General features: G+C 46.2%; 1 protein-coding gene and 1 pseudogene across 2 annotated transcripts in view; both read left to right on the top strand.

Annotated features, from left to right (window-relative positions):
* The first annotated feature begins 294 nt into the window (after positions 1–294).
* PLPP1 (phospholipid phosphatase 1) overlaps positions 295–18,776 on the top strand; it is a 71,352-nt gene continuing 52,870 nt past the window's right edge. For both annotated transcript variants that reach the window (XM_075269502.1, XM_075269495.1), the window contains exon 1: positions 295–568. In XM_075269502.1, the coding sequence (XP_075125603.1) occupies positions 511–568 (58 nt within the window). In that variant the 5' untranslated portion in view covers positions 295–510. The remainder of the gene's footprint in view (positions 569–18,776) is intronic.
* LOC142190760 (U2 spliceosomal RNA) lies at positions 4,658–4,784 on the top strand (annotated as a pseudogene).

Raw genomic sequence — 18,776 nt, 5'->3', positions numbered from 1 at the left:
GCTCTCGTGACTCCTCCAGTCCCGGCCACCCCCTCAGGCTCCTGCCCGTCCTCTGCTCACCTCACCCCCCAGCCCTGCTCCATCTTTACCACACGCTCTTCACAGTAAGCTTGTCCCTAACCACGCCCATTATGACGTAGTAGACCCGGATAGGTCGATTATAACATTTACCCATGAAGCGACACGACCACGCCCCTCCGGGACTAACCGATCTCTGATTGGCTGGGTGCTGCGTGACGTCACGTCACTTTCTCTCTCAGGCCCGTCCCATCAACATTACACAGCTCCAGCCTCCCCGTGCGGCAGGCAGTCTGGAGTCCCGCGGGCAGGCTGAGGGCTGTGTCCGGTAATGTCTCTTGGTTATAGTCACTGACTACCCGAGCTACGTCTTCGTTGTCACCGTAACACCCACCTGGACTATAAGTACCCGCTAGCCGGACTGACACACATGAGACTGCGGCACCTCCTCCATTGACCGGCACTTGTCTCTCTGACAGCCAGACCAACAACATGTTTGACAAAACGCGGATCCCCTTCGTGGTCCTGGACGTCGTGTGTGTCGTACTTGGTATGTCACGTGTTCTATGTGCTAAGCATGCTTTTCCTGTACTGTCCCTTTAAACATGAGGTGCATGTCACCTGTCCTACCTGTAATACACGGGGCTCCTGCTTTGCATGCATATTATCCTATGTACTAACCTCCCTGCTATCTCTTTCCTCTATGATTCCCATTATGTTTCTACCCTGGGACAATCTCCTACTATTGACTTGTTGCATAGCTAAAATCCATATTGGAAATATCATTAGACTGCATTCACACTGTGCATTTTGGATGCATTTAGTTACTCCCATTCAGGGACATACTTCTTTGTTTTGCTGCCTTGTGTCAAGTGTGAACTCAACCTTATCCCTAAAAACGCTCGGCAAATATCAGTCCAACTGGCAAGTTGTTGATTTTCAGTTCCCATTTCTATCTCCTCCTGGAAAAGCTGAGTGACGACCGGCAGGGGTGGTCACTTACTCATGAATTTGCTTAGATATGAGGATGCATCTCTGCTCTGGGGTATGTTCACACAGCAGAAAACCTATTAAAACGTGTTGGAGATCTGGAGACACATTGGAAGGATTTGTTAAGATTGGCATATCCGTCGCCAGTCTTATACAATTCCCCTGAGTTATTATAAGGCTCCGGCGTCTTCCTAATTCTGCAGCGTTCCTGTGCCACAAAGGCAAAGACTGGTGCAGACTTTGGGTACAACTCCATTATCTGGCTGAGGCTTCCCTTCTCCAGCCCACTTTGGTCTCCATCCTGATCCACTCTTGCAAAAAGCAGCAGGCGAAACGCAGAATCAACAACGTGGAGCATCTTTGTCGCCCAAAAGGGCTTTGCGCCACATTTATGCCACCAGATGGATCCCATCCCTTGGAAGGATTTTCTTAGCTCTGTCACATAGTGCGCTGATCTTAAAGGGGTTTTACAGCAATAGTGTGTGATTTGTGGGGTTCTGACACATGGACAAGGCAGATCAGCTGTTAGTGGATAGGGAACATGTGCAGCACCACTCCTTTACAAGTAATAGGGGCGGCACAGCAATTCCCTGGAATCACCGCTAGACAGTGGACAGGGCTGCTGTGCCGCTCCTATTACTTGTATAATAGATGTGCTGCACACGCTCCCTTGTCCACTAGCAGCCTCTGATGCCCGAAGGGTATTGCAAGAGCTGATCTGCACAGGATCCTAGTGTTGGACCCCGACAGATCACATACTGAAAACCTATCCTGTGGACGTGCTAAAAATGTGACACTTTTGCACCACTTCTGGTACAAAAATTTCCACTTCAGCAATGCCCCCCCCCCATGTACAACGAACATTGTGAGGTTTTCGCAGCAGCGTATTTTCCTATTGAAAACAAAGAGACTTTAGCGTGGACATTTTTTTTTGGTTTTTGTTATGATGTGGGAAAGAGCCCCCAAAAAATATGTAGAAAAATTCTGCATGAAGATGCCCTAATTTGCTTTTCAGAATTCTAGGAAAGCTGGGTGACAGCTGTTTGGGGAGCTGTACTTTCCCAGAAGCAGATACGGTAACAAAAGGTGGCGACTATGAAACTTACATTTATTTGGGATTCATTATCATTATTACACGTGTATTGGAGTAAGGACAGGTCCTTGTTTGTACTTTTATTTATTTATTTATTTATTTTTTTTGGGGGGGGGGGTCGATCTGTCGATCTCCTGTATGTGGTACAATCCAAAGTGTGCTGGAAAAATTGATGGTGTCTGCTGCATTTATGTATGAATAAGAATTTGGTGAATCTGCTCCGAGCTCCTGCAGTATTCTTAGGTGTGGTTAGATGCAGACATATTTAAAGGGGACCTACCACCTCTCCTGTCATGTTTGTTATAGTGAATTCTTAGGATATAAATATTCTCTTCTATCAGAAGTTTGAATCATGTGCCTCCTCTGTTATTCTTCCTGGAATTTGTGAATACATTGCAAAATAGGTGTTACCATTCCACTTGTCAGTTTGGCATATCCTTGCACAGTTTGGAGCTGATGGAGTAATATCGGCATACGCAGGGTTACGCCCCCAACTGGTGTTCATTTATTTAAAACTTTCCAGGAGGAGTAACAGAGGGTCAGCACTGTAATGCAGTATTGTCGTTGTATTATGGGAAAGGGGGGGGGGGGGAGGTGGTTTTGGGGGAGTTCTGGGGGTGGGGGTTAGGCAGGGGGTCCAGGGGGGGGTGCTTTGGGAGGGGGCAATAGGGGGGGTTGGTGAATAGGTAGTGAAACCACCCGGGGGAGTTGGTATGTGTAGCACTGGCGGGGGACGTTGTTGCGCGCCGCAGCTGGGTACCGGATGCTGTGCGTGGATGGGAGTGGTGGGCTTTGGTGCGGTACGGCAAGGAAACTGGCTCAGCGATGACGCGCATGCGCAGGGAAGGCGGACGGTTGCGCGAGGGAGTGTTGGCCTTTGTAAGTGATGATTGGCACAAGGAGTAAAGGCGGCAAGGACAAAGTCGCAGGTAATGCTAGCAACTAATAATGGGGCGTTTAGGCTCAGTCAGCATTTGTAATGATGATGGAAGCCATGTTGATATAGATAAAAGAAAACTGGCCTTGTTGCCCATAACAACTAATCAGCGCTCTGCTTCCAATGGAGGTTTCTAGGCAAAATGCAAAGAGGGGTGGGCACTAACCTACACCCAGGCATCCATTCTGATGTCTTGTTCCCAATTCCATTTCATAAACTGGATGTGAAGAAGCTAAGGTGACCCCTGAGGCCCATGGCTGGCCCTGGCTGTTGCGTACTGGTAACTTATTAATGAATGGGCCTAATCCGGAGGAGGGATTTCTTCAGGCCGAGTCGCGAGGTGACTCGGCCTGAAGAATGGACACGTCCTGAAATGAAAACCTCCTGAGCGGCTCCCATTGATTTCAATGGGAGCCGTCTTTTTGGTCCGGGTTTTGAGGCGTTTACGGCCTCAAAAACCCTGACCAAAAAACTGTGTGAACTAAGCCTTAAAAGTGACATCACCGATGCCTAACATGTGACTGCTGAGGTCAGTGATCACCTGGGACACTTCACTTCTGACCCAGCCAGTGTGGCCGTGAAATGGAACGTAGGACTGGGGAGGTTATCACTTTGGGTTTTTTGTTTTGTTTTTTAATGTTACCCTGGAAAATCCCTTTAAACTGCTCGGGTGTGTTGCCATAGACAACAAGATAAGTCTCTCGGTAAATAAGGCTTGGCCTTGTGCTTCCTTTTTGAAGGTTTTTGGATAAGTTTTTGGAGGTGCTGCGGTGTCTGTTATTTATTTTATGGTGCCATTGTATCTCGTAGTAAATTTGTCTTCTCCTTTATGAACTGATGGTTGACAATTGTTTGGAAACCTTCTGACTCCGGTGCACAACCCCTTCAAGAGGAGCGAGAAGTAGCTGTCAGCTGGACACGGGTTTGGCTGACTGTTCAGATAGGTCATCAATATGTGATCTGTGGGAGTCCGACACCTGAACCCTGCACAGATCAGCTGATAAAGCAGCCGCTGGGTGTCAGAAGCTGCTAGTGGATGGATAAGTAAGGCGCTGTACGTGCTCCCCATCCTGGAGTCTGCCATAACAGCTGATCTCTGCGGGGTCCGGATGTCAGATTCCCATAGCTCACATGTTGGTAACCTGGTCATCGGTATGAAAATTTGATTTGGAGTCAGAAAACCCCTTTAGGCTGAGGCCCCAAGTAGTAAAACAAAACATCGGATAAAAAAATGCATTGTATTTTTTTTTTCCGGAAGCATTTTTGCAGCGTTTTCCTCTGTAGACTTTCTGCCCGCTAGTATACCCATACGGAAAACGCCAGCGCTTCCGCAGGTACAGTTGAAATGATGCGATTTTCAAAAACATGGGTATTTTTTTAAAATTGCAGATGTTCTGCAATCTTTTAATGAGATTAGCCAGAATTCCATTCACTTTACAATGTGGGGTTCAGCATTAAAGTGATGTATTTGAATTGTTATCTCACATAGGGGCTAACTTTTGGATTGGTGGGTGTCCAATTACTGGGGCCCTCAAAGATCGCAAAAATACGAGCCCTGAGTCCAAAGCTGCACAGTGTGTCAGGGCTGTGTACACATTGGGCATCTGCAGTGTAATGCAGTCGCTTCTTGGCCTTTTGGCTAAGATCAAGTGTAGTATCTGTTCTTATCAGAAGTAGCTAGTAGGCGAAACTGCTGGAGATTGCGGTCCGCTAGGCCGGTCACAGCAGGAGTATGCCGAAAACTATGGAGATCTGAACGGAGAACCACTTGAGGCGTTGTCGATGGGGGACGTGGTTAGTACGCCGGCTCCGCCAGTGGAGGTGATGGATCCACTGCAGGGGGCTGGCAGAACGCCACAGACGCTGTCGACACGACCACCAAGGGGGACAGGATGCTCCCTTGGGGATCTTAGCTGAAGGTCGGTGAAGCGCTCGAAGGTCTCTGGTGTCGTGCCCTGGGGGTTGAGTGGCCCCCAGGGTGCCTTAAGTCACTGGGCGTGGGAAACCCACTGATTTAGGCACTATTGCGTGGCACTAGATTACACCATTTGAGCACCCCACTCCTTAATGCCTGGTTTACCAGCATTGGAGTAATTTTTATAGATCCGGCGGTAAACCGGGCTCTGATGGGCACTTTACCACTTGTTTAGTGTTTTTCTCACGTTTTGTCTTTCACTCTGTCACCTTTTTTTTGTGTCGACGAAGGGATGCTGTACCCTTTTGGGACGCTTCCTGACGGTGTCTGGGGATGAGGCCTGTAATGGGTCTCTCCCCTCTGTCAGCTGACCTGTCCTGGGGAACCGGGGCAGGCGCAGACCTCTTTGCCTGAGCCAAGGAGTATCTCTGGTGGTGGCAGCCTGGAGAGAAACTTGGCGACTGGTAATCCTGAGTACCCCTGGTGGTGGCAGCCCGGGGGGGAAAACGGATGTTGGTAGGGCCATCCTGCTCCGGCAGATGGCCCTTTCGGATACTCGACCCCACTCGGTCACCTTTTGGTCCTTGTGGGGAAGAGTTTGAGTCAGGAACCTCTCTCCCCTTTAGGGGAAGGGTGCGTTTTTTGGCGAGCATCCTGGGCACGTTTTTTTTAGTGTGGCACCCACACTTTTTTCGTGCACTTGGTGTTTTGATTGGCACAGACGGAGACCTAAAAAAAAAAAAAAATCTGCAGTGTAATGCAGCACTTTAATGGAAATGTCTGATGGGTTCGTGCCAATATGCTTGTACTGCTGCAGTCCTGGTCTAAAATGACTGAATCAGAAAAAATCCCACGGCTTCTGTGTTATATTATTTTCTAATAGTTTCCAATGGATTACACCCACAATAGAGATGACGTTATTAGAGGAAAGTGCAGTAAAGGTGTTTTTTTGTTTTGTTTTTAGTTTCAACAGTCCTTTTTGATACTGAACCCCCCCCCCCCCCCCCATAACAAGCAGTAGCGGTAGGGATGATTTATTGTCACTTGAAGTTTTTAACAGCAGAGCTGTGGCAAAAACGGGAGGGGGGAGGGTCTCAATTGGCACCAAGACATGAGGGGCAGGTTTTTTAAAGGGGTCCATCGGTTTCTTATTGCTGGACCTGGATCTTCCAGCCTGGCGCAATCTGGAGTCACATGATCAGAACCAGCCCTTGACCCTAGCTCACTTTGCCCCCCCCCCCCAAAAAAAATAAAAATAAATTACCCTATGAACTTTCCTAGAGATGATTCCAATAAGTCTCAACAGACTCATCTCTGGTACTTTTGGCACATGCGCTCTTCTTCAGTGAATCCAGGGTTGTATACCCTGGCTTCCCCGTACATGCCCCCAGGATCTGGTGCATGCGCACTGAAGCTGAGTGTACTTCTCTGGTGTCATGAACCGCGCAGGCGGAATGATTACAGTGACAGAGGGAGTATAAATGTTTTTTGGTTTTAGTGTGGAAATTACTTTATAAAAAGGGCTATTTTGGAGACTAAATCCCTAGTGCATAAGGATCCATGGGTGGATGAGTGTCCCAAATCATTCTGACAGGTTCTCCTTTCACCCCCTGATAAGCATTGTTGGTCTCTTCACCTGCCAGTGGTTTTGGGGTGGTTCCATATGGGGTACATACTGCATTAATTGCAGAGAGGGCACCCTGGACTCAGGGTAATACATTCATGGCCATAGACTATTCTTCCACGTCTGGCCCTTTTTCTGGACACTTGCCGTACTTCACAGACATTAGGATTTCGGTGCAGCTCACAGGGTTAAGGGCAGCGAGAGGGTTTAATGGCTGCAATTATAGGCTAGACAACTTTTGTAAACTTTGCAGGTCTTTTCAAGTATATGGCCCGAGGTCGGGAAGACTTGTGGACTGTAATTATATCTATAAATAATTTGTGAGAGGGCCTTCCATCTGTGCACTGGGGGCCGCAGGCTCTCCGGATGCCCCCCACTTCATATGTACTATATGTGTGTGTGTGATATCATCTACTGCCTATCATGTCAGAATGAAGGAATTATTCTCTTCATATATATAATACGCACACACAAAGATGTGAACTATTCGCAGCATTCCTAGTTTTTCCTGGGCTCAGTCTGCACATGTACATGTCATTGCACTACCTGTTACTTGCCCATACATTTGGCCTCCGTTGCACTGATTTATAGTAGGATGTGTTTATTCCTTATAACATCTGACTGTGAATCATGTCCTTATAAGCTGACATCTAGTCACGTGGAACTTACTGTAGTAGTCTAAAGGGGAAGCATTTGGAACAATAGGCTCCTTTTAGCCTAAAATCACATATATCATAGAGGGGCGCTCTATGGTGTTGTATTGCGACATATGACATCATGCACATGTCATGCTGCAGTCGCAAGAAAATCAAGGTCACAGGCTCCAGGCCACATGCAACTCGTCTATTATAGATTTTAATGGAAGTTGTATACCACTACAGCTCGCCAGGGACATGTCTACGACTTGACACTATGACTTGTTTTTAAGGTCAAATCACAGCTCTAAGAAAGTCCCAAGACTGTAACTAATTCCAGCGAGTCTAAGTCCTGTGACTGTAAGAAAGTGCTGTAAATGTTTTAGGCCCTATTCACATCTGCCTTTGGGTTTCCATTTGTGGAGTCTGATTGGGGACGCAATATATATACGCAAAAAAAAAGTGGTTACCTAAGGAAACCCGCGGACCCCTTAGATTATAATGGAGTCCGTGTGGTTTACGCGCCAAACATGCGGAGAAAAAAGTCCTGCAAGCAGCACTTTTCTCTCCGAATGTTTTGTGTGGAAACCACATGGACCCCATTATTGTCTATGAGGCCTGCAGATTTCCTAAGGTAACCACTTTTTTATGCATATAGGTTGCCATTCGGGGGGGGGGGGGGAGGGAGGAATGTCCTCAAACGGAAACCCTAACGCAAATTCTTTTTGCCTGATGCGTGCCACCATGTAGGTCTAGTCTTAAAGGGATTCTACCATTAAAACATTTTTTTGTGGATAAGACGTCAGAATAGCCTTTAGAAAGGCTATTCATCTCTTACCTTTAGACGTGGTCTCCGCTATGCCGTTCCTTAGAAATACAGTTTTTTACCGGTATGCAAATGAGTCCTCCCGCAGCGATGGGGACAGGTCCCAGCGCTCAAACAGCGATGAGGGCATCTCCAAGCGCCGCCTCCTTCTTCGTTCGCCGTGTCATCTTCAATGTCTTCCGGCGCAGGCTCGTAACTTCTAGCAGAGCAGACTGCGCAGGCGCACAGGTCACGGGAAAATGGCCGCTTGCACAGTATTGTTAGCAGCCATTTTCCCGTTGCCTGTGCACCTGCACGCCTGCGCAGTCTGCTCTGCTAGGTTACGAGCCTGTGCCGGAAGAAGACATTGAACATGACGCGGCGGACGAAGAAGGAAGCGGCGCTTGGAGACACTTCTTTGGCAGCGGTGGGGATGCCCTCATCGCTGTTTGAGCGCTGGGCCCGCCCCCATCGCTGCGAGAGAACTCGTTTGCACTGGTATTTCTGAGGAACGGCGCGGCGGAGACCACGTCTAAAGGTAAGAGACGAATAGCCTTTCTAAAGGCTATTCCAACGTCATATCTACAAAAAAAAAAAAAAGTTTTAATGGTAGAATCCCTTTAAAGGAGTTTCCCACTAACAAAGAACATCTCAAGGTAGACAGGGTGCTACGTCCTCACTAGAGGAGGATATTCTTGCTTCACTTGTGCCGCTGAGTGACCTCCATTTGTAAAAGTACTAACCTTTTACCTGCTGCCATTCATCAGGCCATGGTTACATTCGTCCACCAGGGCAGTCTGACCAAAGGGCAATCGGCATCTTAAAGATCTCTGTAGTTGCAAAACAGGAGAAGAGCGGCCGGTTCATGTGGGTGTCTTTACTGTAACCTTGCGATACGTTGTGACATTTTTATCCTGGACCTTGGGCTTTGAATCACCCGTACAATCTTAATGAGCTATTTCCAACCTGACCTCTGTGCTTGAATTATGACGCAAAAAAACAAGAAAAATTCCAATTCACGTGAAAATCAATACGTGACCAGTCATGTTTATTACATCTATTGGAGAAAGACGTGTCATATCAAAGCCCTCCATTTCTCATACGGCATGGTGGTCATCAGTCACATGGCAAATCTAGTCCCCAGGCCAGTATCCAATATGGGTCTGCACTCTAATTTGTATTCATCTTGGATTGTGGCAGCATCAACCTCGCCCCCCTGCAGATAGATAGGTTAGGGTCAACTGAATCAAGCCGTTTTTTTTGTGAATCGGTGCCTCCATTTATTAAGATGTAACCTTGTTTTTCAATATGCAGATTAGCTCTTTAGAGCAATGAGGGAGTCGTCATTGATCCAAAGATGTAGTCGGCATGCCCAATATTGCTCCAAAGAACTCCTCTGCATATCGACAAATACAGTGGCAGTGATTCATTGGGTGAAAACACTGTTTGATTCACTTAACCTATCTATCTGCTGGGATCTGCAAAATAGATAGGTTACCTGAATCAAATGGTGTTTTTCTCAAGTGAATCTTTTCCTCTGCTGCTACCGTAAGATGTTCCTATGGAGCTTTGTAAATTTAGCTGTTGCCCGGTCCCATGACTTGTCTGCATGAAGGATGTGAGTGCACGCGGCGGTCCTAAAACTTGTGCTATATTAGGTAGTGTCAGAGACGTCTGAAGTTTCAGCCTGTAAGTCTCATTACATAGGTTGTTACTATACACAAACCACATCCTTAATGCTCCTAATACATTCAACCACAATATAGAGAAGTGCACTTGTATTTATTGATTCTTCACTTGGTGATTTACTGGCTCTTAAAGAACTAGACCAGCATATCCGCCATAGACAGTGGCCTCGGACACGGGAAGGATCACTAAACATAATTCCATTCAGATTCGCTTTGCAAATATCCAATGCAAAAAAATAATCAGCCTGAGCTTCCTGGTTCACTAATGTAAAGCTCAGAAGACCTATGTGGGTTGAGAAGTAGTGTGTGTGACCACTGCACCTTTCACTTGTGTTGGAATATCAGAGATATCACAGTACAATACTCAATCTCATAGAAGTGAATGGGGAGCTCTTCATGCATGTGCACTGTTATTAATTGAAGGAGTAACCTGTTACTTAAAGGGGCTTTCCAGCTATAAAGTAATAGCAGCTGCCATTCCTCTGAACCATTGCTATACAGTGGACAGGATTTCTGCACTGTCCCTATTGTCTAAAGAGGAGCGACTCTTCATATGCTTTTCGAGCACTGCTGTAGGCTCTGGTGCCCAGAGGCTGCTAGAAGAGCTGATCTTTGTGGGGTCCAGGTGTCAGACCGCCACAGATCGTATACTGATGACCTATCCAGTGGCGTATCTAGGAAAGGCGGGGCCCTCTGGCAACATTTTGACATGCGCCCCACCCCCCCTCCCCCCGACTGACGCCGAAGACCACAATCCTGTATTTCTGAACGCTCTATTATGCCCCATTATGGTCCCTGCACACAGTATGATGCCCCATAGTGGCCCCTGCACACAGGATTATGCCCCATTGTGGCCTCTGCACACAGTATTATCCCCCATAGTGGCCCCTGCACACTGTATGATGCCCCATAGTGGCCCCTGCACACAGTATTATGCCCAATTGTGGCCTCTGCACACAGTATTATCCCCCATAGTGGCCCCTGCACACAGTATTATGCCCCATAGTTGCCCCTGCACACAGTATTATGCCCCATAGTGGCTCCTGCACACAGTATTATCCCCCAATATGGCCCCTGCACACAGTGTTATGCCCCATAGTGGCCTCTGCACACAGTATGATGCCCCATAGTGGCCCCTGCACACAGTATTATGCCCCATAGTGGCCCCTGCACACAGTATCATGTCCCATAGTGGCCTCTGCACACAGTATGATGCCCCATAGTGGCCCCTGCACACAGTATGATGCCCCATAGTGGCTCCTGCACACAGTATGATGCCCCATAGTGGCCCCTGCACACAGTATTATGTCCCTTAGTGGCCCCTGCACACAGTATTATGCCCCAATGTGGACACCCATGAAAAATTATTATACTCTGGGGTCTTTTCAGACCCCAGAGTATAATAATCGGAGACCGAGAGGGGATACCAAAATAAAAAACACTTACTTACCTCTCCCTGGCTCTTCTGCACTTCTCGGTGGTGTTGGCCATCTTGAATGACCTCCGAGACATAACAGTAGTAGGTCTGAAGCCTTTCTAGAGCCTGGAGAGGTAAGTAACAGTGTTTTTTTTTATGTTCTCTTACCTCTCCTGGGCCTTCAATCATTATACTCGAGGGTCTGAAAAGACCTCTGAGTATAATAATAATGTTTGTGGGGCTCGTGGTGTCTCTTACCGATCCCGGCCCCTGCCAGGATCGGTAAGTAAATAGGGCCCATTACCGGCCCATTACGGCCTATTAAGAAAAAAAAAAAACACGCAGTGGTAGTGGCTGTCACTGGGCCCCTAATGTCCCGGGCCCTGTGGCAGCTGCTACCCCTGATACCACAGTAATTGCGCACCTGGACCTATCCTGTGGTAAGTGGCAGCGGCACGTCACCTCATATGCCGCACGTAACCACTGGAGAGGTGAAAATTGAACAGGTGAGTTCTGTATACTGTGGTTGATTCTTAGTTTTTGGTGTTTAGTTTTTTTTTCCTGTTTTTCAGTTCTCCGCAATAAATTTTAACCCTTTAACTTTACCTCCTCCAGATTATAACTCCGTCTGGATTACACATGGATCACACAGACCAGAATTTAACCTTTGGCTGCACCCAAAGTCCTTAAAATGAGTCCAAGTCTGAGTGAAGCCAAACTGTGACCTCCATTCTGTGCTTTGCTGCTTTTGTGTGGCTGGCGTCCTCGCCTTGAAGGCTTGTATTGAATACAACAGCTCTATTCCTTTTCTTTTCTGTGGCCTTTGGCTTCCTAGAGTCGGCATCAATGCCCTTATTGTATTGCGCTATGACATCACTTGTATCGGGATTGTATTTTAGGCTGATAGGCTGGTTATATTTCATTGCACCGTAGAGCGTTGCGACATCCTTGCGGTGGAATTTTATGTCTCGGGAGACTGGTTTATAATGTGTTTGAACATGCTTGGTGGGATGGCCCTGCTGTCTAGCTCACTGGGTGATGTAGCGTATACGAAGCATTCCCTATAACAAAGCTTTTGTTTTTTCCTGCCTGCTAATTCCTGGTGTCTGGTTTACATTTGTATAGTGTGCAGTGGAAAGAAAATCCCCCCCCCCCCCCCACTGCCCCCTACCCTATTGTCAGATGAGAAGAGGGAGGAAGTGATTTTGCTTCCCTTGTCATCTGTCCTGTCGTATTCTTTGCTACTCATCTGTCCTGTCGTATTCTTTGCTACTCATCTGTCCTGTCGTATTCTTTGCTACTTCAATAACCCAAGTGGGAGGCAGAGATGGCCAAGTTGTGTTTGTTCACGGCAGGGAAAATTCCTTGTTCCTTTGAACAGGGCAGGGGGTCAGCAACCTTCAGCACTCCAGCCGTTGTACAACTACAACTTCCAGCATTCATGGTTACTCTGCAACTCGTATAGAAGTGAACGGCGCACGCTGGGGGTTGCAGTCTAACAGAAGATGGAGTGGCGAAGGTTGCCGATCCCTGTTTTAGGGCATACTAGGCTTACATTTGGGTTGTTTTTTTAACCGGACACAAAGTTGGACATGCAAGATTTTGACTCGTTAAAAAAAAAAAAAAAAAAATGGTTTTGCCGCGGAGAGGCACAAGACGCTCATGGCCGGACACTTTGCAAACCCATTCAAGTGAATGGCTTTGAAAACTGGCTGCTTGTTTCCGTCTCCTGTCCAGTTTCTCGGACAGAAGATGGAAACCCACAAAGCGGAGACCGGGCGCAGGTGTGAACCCGCCCTCAGTCTTAAAATGGACGTGTACGTCCATTTTTAACAGCTGTTATTAGATCCATCGGTAACTTTTTTCCGACTCCGCCCAAAATCGGTCCCTTCTCCATCTCCACGGGCCTGGTCATCTGTTCATGTTATGACGCTTTATAAATGTAATTCATCCCCATGTATAAAAACAGAAAGTGAGCGTTTATACAAGATTTACCGGCCGTCTTTCTTGAATTTATTTCCTTTTTAATATTTCTTGCCGGTTTACACAAGGAGGCCGGATCGCTTAGATCACAGACTGTGTGCTTTTCCAGGCACGCGACGTGTGACTTTCACTTTAGCAAGGTATTCTGAGCTGCAGAGAAGAAGGGGGGAGTAAAATGAAAGGCTTCATTCCGCTCAGGAAAGAGAAAATGCTTTCTAAAAACTGCTCGAGGTGCTAAATACTAAGAAGGGCTAAAGTGTATTTATCCATAATCCCAGGCTCTGGAAATAGACTCCAGGAGCCAGGTCATTCCAGGCCAGATCGGTGCAATTCACTTCCAACTCATTCCTGTATGGAGACTACTGCTGGGAACAGGCCTCAAGATGGCATCTGCCCCACTCCGGCCGGGCTGAGTAAACAGTAGTAAGGTGGCGACTGATATTTTTATTTGCTTTTCCTCCTTAGTATATTCTTTAAACCGAATCTCCCGATGTTACACAAAGTCAACTATATTACTTTATTGTATATAATGATATAGAATTTTATTTTTTAAATCTGTTATTTCTTCCAATATACAGTGTGTGTGTGTGTGTATAATGTATATTTTAAACTAATAAAGATATATATATAATTTTTTTTATTATTATCTTTAAAATATCTTAGGCCGGGTTCACACAAGGTTTTTTTGGTCCGGAAACTAAGGTGGAGGCTGCCTCAGTTTCCGGACCAAAAACCGGGTAGCAGCGACTCGATGCCGGTGCAGGTATCCAGATGCCGGTGCCGGTATCCAGTCACGCACTCCATTCAGGATTAGGCCCAATGAATGGGCCTAGTCGGGAGGAGGGAGTGTCTTCAAGCTGAATCACGAGGCGAATCCGCCTGAAGAATGAGCATGTCGCTTCTTTTTTCCGGGAGCCAGAACAAACGGCTCTCGGAAAAAAAAGAACTGAACGTGTCCCATTGATTTCAATGGGAGCCGTCTTTTTGGGCAGGATTTTGAGGCGAATTCGGCCTCAAAAAACTATGTGTGACCTCAGCCTTATACTTCTTCCCTATCCCCAGGATAAGCATGGCATTGGGATACTTGCAAATGTAGCAACCTATTAAGCACTTTTTGCTCTATTTTATTTTTTTCCTATGGCTGGGGAACCCTTGTAGAGTTGTGTTAGGTATTTGCAGTTTCTTAATTTTGTAATGTAGAGAACCCTAATAGTATTATGTAGTAATGTGATAAGAGGATTATTGAAATGAGCTCATGGGTGGGAGGGGGAGACTTTGTTTTGTACATTCCTATCACCAAATGGTCCTCTAGGTCATGGTGGGGCCAAAAATCTTTGTTAGCATTTGTCAATTTCCATGTTTGTGAATGAGCTCATTTACCAGCCCTTCCCTTTTAATTAAAACTGATGCCTGGAGTTGCTTTTTGATATGTAAAACCCATTTAACAGTTCAGTTTCAGAGGACTCCAACCGTTTGCAATAATAATTGTAAAGCGCCGAGATGTCAAGTGTGAATTGCATCCTGTTAATTGTTCCTAATCAAATGCATTTATGGTGTCCTAAGAAGTTTTTCTGCTCCTTTCAGTCATTCTGGTCTTGACAATGGCTCCAAACAACCTTTTCAACATTTCTATGTGGATAACTAAAATGTAAACTTTATTTACTTATTTCAAAGCTTCAGAGCTGTATTCACAGTTCTGGTCCTCATTGGAAATGGTTGGCAGACACTGACCTGTGGGATTGTAAATTAGGCTGTGCAGTCTATAGGCTATTTTACTTTGAAACCCGAGTCAAAAACTTTTTTTCTCTGGCCAGGTTCACACGGGGTATTTTGGACCGGAATTTGACACGGAGGCCGCCTCAGATTCCGGTCCAAAAGACAGGTAGCTGTGACTGGATGTTGGTGCAGTGCATCGGCATCCAGTCGCAGCACTCCGCTTTGGATTGGATGAATGGGCCTAGTCAGGAGGAGGGAGTGTCTTCAGGCGGATGTTGCAAGAATGAGCATGAAGAATGAGCATGTCGCTTCTTTTTTCCGGGAGCCGGAACAAACCGCTCCCGGAAATAAGAACTGACCGGCTCCCATTGATTTCAATGGGAGCCGCTTTTATGGTCAGGATTTTGAGGCCTCAAAATCCTGACCGAAATACCCTGTGTGAACTGAGCCTTAGACTCCAGGACCTCAGTCCTGACTGTGCCCTTACGTTTCTAGCACTATATTCACATCAGCGTTGCGTAGTTAATTGTTCAGAACAACGGACAGCCAGATCGGTAAGGCTAGGTTCACACCAGCGCTTGAACTACATTCAGGGTTTCGGGGGTTTTTTTGGGCGGAAAACTGGCATACCACAGCATAATCTACTGGGTTTGCAGGCAACCACTTTTTAAGGGGGTTAGCTTTCCAGTCCAGTTGGGAAGAACTGAATGCTATTGCGAACCTAGCGTAAAACTGCAGGTGACAACAGTGCCTGGGATACCCCATTGACTATAATGGGGTCCATCGGCGGTCCAATGTTGTAAACTGAAACCGCTGGATGAAAAAGTTGTCCAGCGATTTTCGGTAGTCACTTCAACAAAGTCTCCAAGCCAAGACTCCAATGCAAATGTGAACCCAGCCTGATCTATTCTGCTTGGCTCTCCCCAGATAGAGAAGTATGGCCGCCATTTCTGATCTGTGACCTTTTCTGACCTGTCGCTATGACATGTCCAGATGTTATGTAACATGACAGGTACCCTTTAAATTTCTCAGTTGTGTATGGTCTGAAGAAGTAATAGTCTGCAGTCCGCAGAGCGTTTATTGTACCTCAGGTTAGTTATGTGCGTGCTGTGGGCGCAGCGAGATGCTTTGTGTGAATGACTATCTATTACTTCCACATTTTGTTGTGTGGTTATCTGTCTGACTGCTCAGTCAACGCTCACTTACCTTTTATAGTCATGATAGAACTGTTGTTTTCTAGTGTGCGGGTGTGTGGTTGTATAGTTTGGGTTTTTTTTTTTTTTTTTTTTTTTGGGGGGGGGGGTTATGAGGAAATAACCTTCTTTTAGTGTGTTAAACAAAATGATGAATGGCGCCTCCATAGTCGTGAACAAGGGCCAACTCCAGCCTGTCCTTGTGGCAGATGATTTAAAGGGGTATTCCCATCTTGGAACAGTACTAGGGTATGCCACACCAGTGTGATCAGTAGGGGGCGTCCCATCACGCTGATGAATTTGTTTGTGGACTGTGCTTATATCTGATATATGGGCAGTCCAGGTCTTTTATAGAAGGGGGTCTGTGTCCTGAAATATACGCTTTTTGTGGCATGGAATCAAGACATGGACATTACTTCACTTATCGCCCCCCACTATTGGCATACGTGGAGCCGCTTTTTTGGTCAGGATAATGAGGCGGATTCCGCTATATGCTACTTTGACATACCTCTGGTTTTTCCCACTGAATTTAAAGGGATCCTATCATTAAAATCGTATTTTTTTTTTTCTCGATCACACGTAGGAATAGCCTTAAGAAAGGCTATTCTTCTACTACCTTTAGATGTCTTCTCCGCTCCACCGTTCGGTAGAAATCCCTGTTTTCGTGTGTATGCAAATGAGTTCTCTCGCATCACTGAGGGTGGTCCTTGACGCTCAAACAGCACTGGGGGCGTCCCCAATGCCGCGAGAGAAATCTCCAGCGCCGCCTCCAACTTCTTCAGGAATGCCCTCTTCTTGTGTCTTCTTCAGGAGCTGGGTTCAAACTTCTACGCATGCGCAGTCGGCTCTGCCATCAGGCCTCGGGCAGAGCCGACTGTGCGTGGCCTTTTTTTTGCGGCCGCTTACCCCAGCTTACTGTGTAAACAGCCAGAAGAAAATGGCTGTTTGAGCACTGCGAGAGATCTCATTAGCATATCAAAGAAAACCAGGATTTCTACCGACCGGCGGCGCAGAGAAGACCTCTAAAGTTAGGAGAAGAATAGCCTTTCTTAAGGCTATTCTTACATGTGATGGAGAAAAAATGTGATTTTAATGATAGGATCCCTTTAATGGAGGTTACCAAACGCTCTTACAATTGTGTGCTGCAACGGTAACTCCATCCAAGCATGATTCGCAGTGTAAACAGGAATTAAAAATTGCCCATTCACCAGCACTACCCATTTGACCCTTGCAGCGAAATAGTTCCCAGTGTGAATACAACCTAATCTGGTAATGTATAGTGCAGCCTTTGTTGGTAAAGCCAGGGCTGGTGACGGGAAAGCTGCTGAGCAACAGAGACAAAAGCATCCTCAGAATGTAAACTGGATATAGGATGAGTAAAGTGGTAATTGGAGCCTGCTGATAACAGGGACGTCAGTAATGGAGTCCTATTCATAGACATGGAGGGATTAGCTTGTCCTCTTCTACTGCAGTATACATTGGTCTAAAGATCCAAAAATTGTCACCTGAAAAGGAAAAATAACCACTAAATAGACATCCTCGAGGCATTTTCTCTCCATGGGAACGTTGGATGCCAGCCCTTGTATGTACTGTGTGCTTTGTTTTTTGGTTGACCCATTATTTTCTATAGCCCCACACACACACAGTAGGGGGCTGTGAACCGAGGGCAAAACTCTACAGATCCTGGGCTCACTGAAAAGAAACGAATGGGGTCATGGAGGCACGGGGTGCAGCACATGGTTATCATCCATGTGCCGTCCAAGCCATTTTACCATGGACCGGGAACTCCAACACGTTCATGTACATACATTACTAACCTGGGAACAAGCTTCAGATGTTAGGATAACTAGGGTGTGCCATTGTACGTATTGTGACTGGGTGTTTCCAGGACTGCGGGTTGTGCGGGAAACACAAGTATACAAGGATAAAGTTTGGCTAAATGTTTGCATTTGGTCTACAAGATACAGAGCATCACATTGTATTGCAATATGTGTAGGATTGCTTAATATTTTCTTATTTGGATGCTCATGATTGTCTCTGTATTTGACCCAATACTGGGAAAATTAAAGTTGGCAGTGGTTAAGACAAATTATTTATTTTTTTTATTGACTTTGCCATGTGGTAGTTTGTCACGAGGTGTGGCAAATAATGGGTTCTGGTTGATGGTGGGATCATTCACACACGGTCATCCAAAATCTGATATCATGCCAGCCATATAGGCCTTAGGCTAAGTAATTTCAATACAAATTTTTGGAATTGTGACATTTCCTATTACAAAACAGGAGCAAACGGTGCTGGGTCTGAGGTTTGTTAACCTTGAACCACTTTTGTAATGAAATGTATTAAATGTTGAGAACAAGCCGTTCGCCCTCCACGCCCCTGCTGTAAGACAGAAGATGTCTTGACTAGTTTTTAGGACTTTTCAGTCATTGTCGCCTGTGTAAAATTTGTTCATTCCGCCTCCAGTCTCTTTCAGCGGTTTGGAATCCATGGATTTTGTCCAACGGTATATTGAGAATTTCTAAAGAAATTTAGCTTCCGCCAGCCTTCCTCCTTCCTCTAAGTTGGTGGCGATCGTCTAGAACACTTCCCGTTACATTTAGCCACTTCTTCTCTTCAGAAATCACCCACAATGTACTTCATGCCAATTGCCATTTATACAGTAACAGCTGGAACATAGTTGTATCCCAGTTTCTGATTTCTGGTAAAACCCAACAGTACATACAAGCAGTCACTTTGCTTATATCACGTTGCAGATGTCA

Source organism: Leptodactylus fuscus, chromosome 1 (genome assembly GCF_031893055.1).
Source record: "Leptodactylus fuscus isolate aLepFus1 chromosome 1, aLepFus1.hap2, whole genome shotgun sequence".
Taxonomy (NCBI): domain Eukaryota; kingdom Metazoa; phylum Chordata; class Amphibia; order Anura; family Leptodactylidae; genus Leptodactylus; species Leptodactylus fuscus.
Note: the sequence above shows the minus strand (reverse complement) of the source record. Positions and strands in the feature narration are given on the sequence as shown.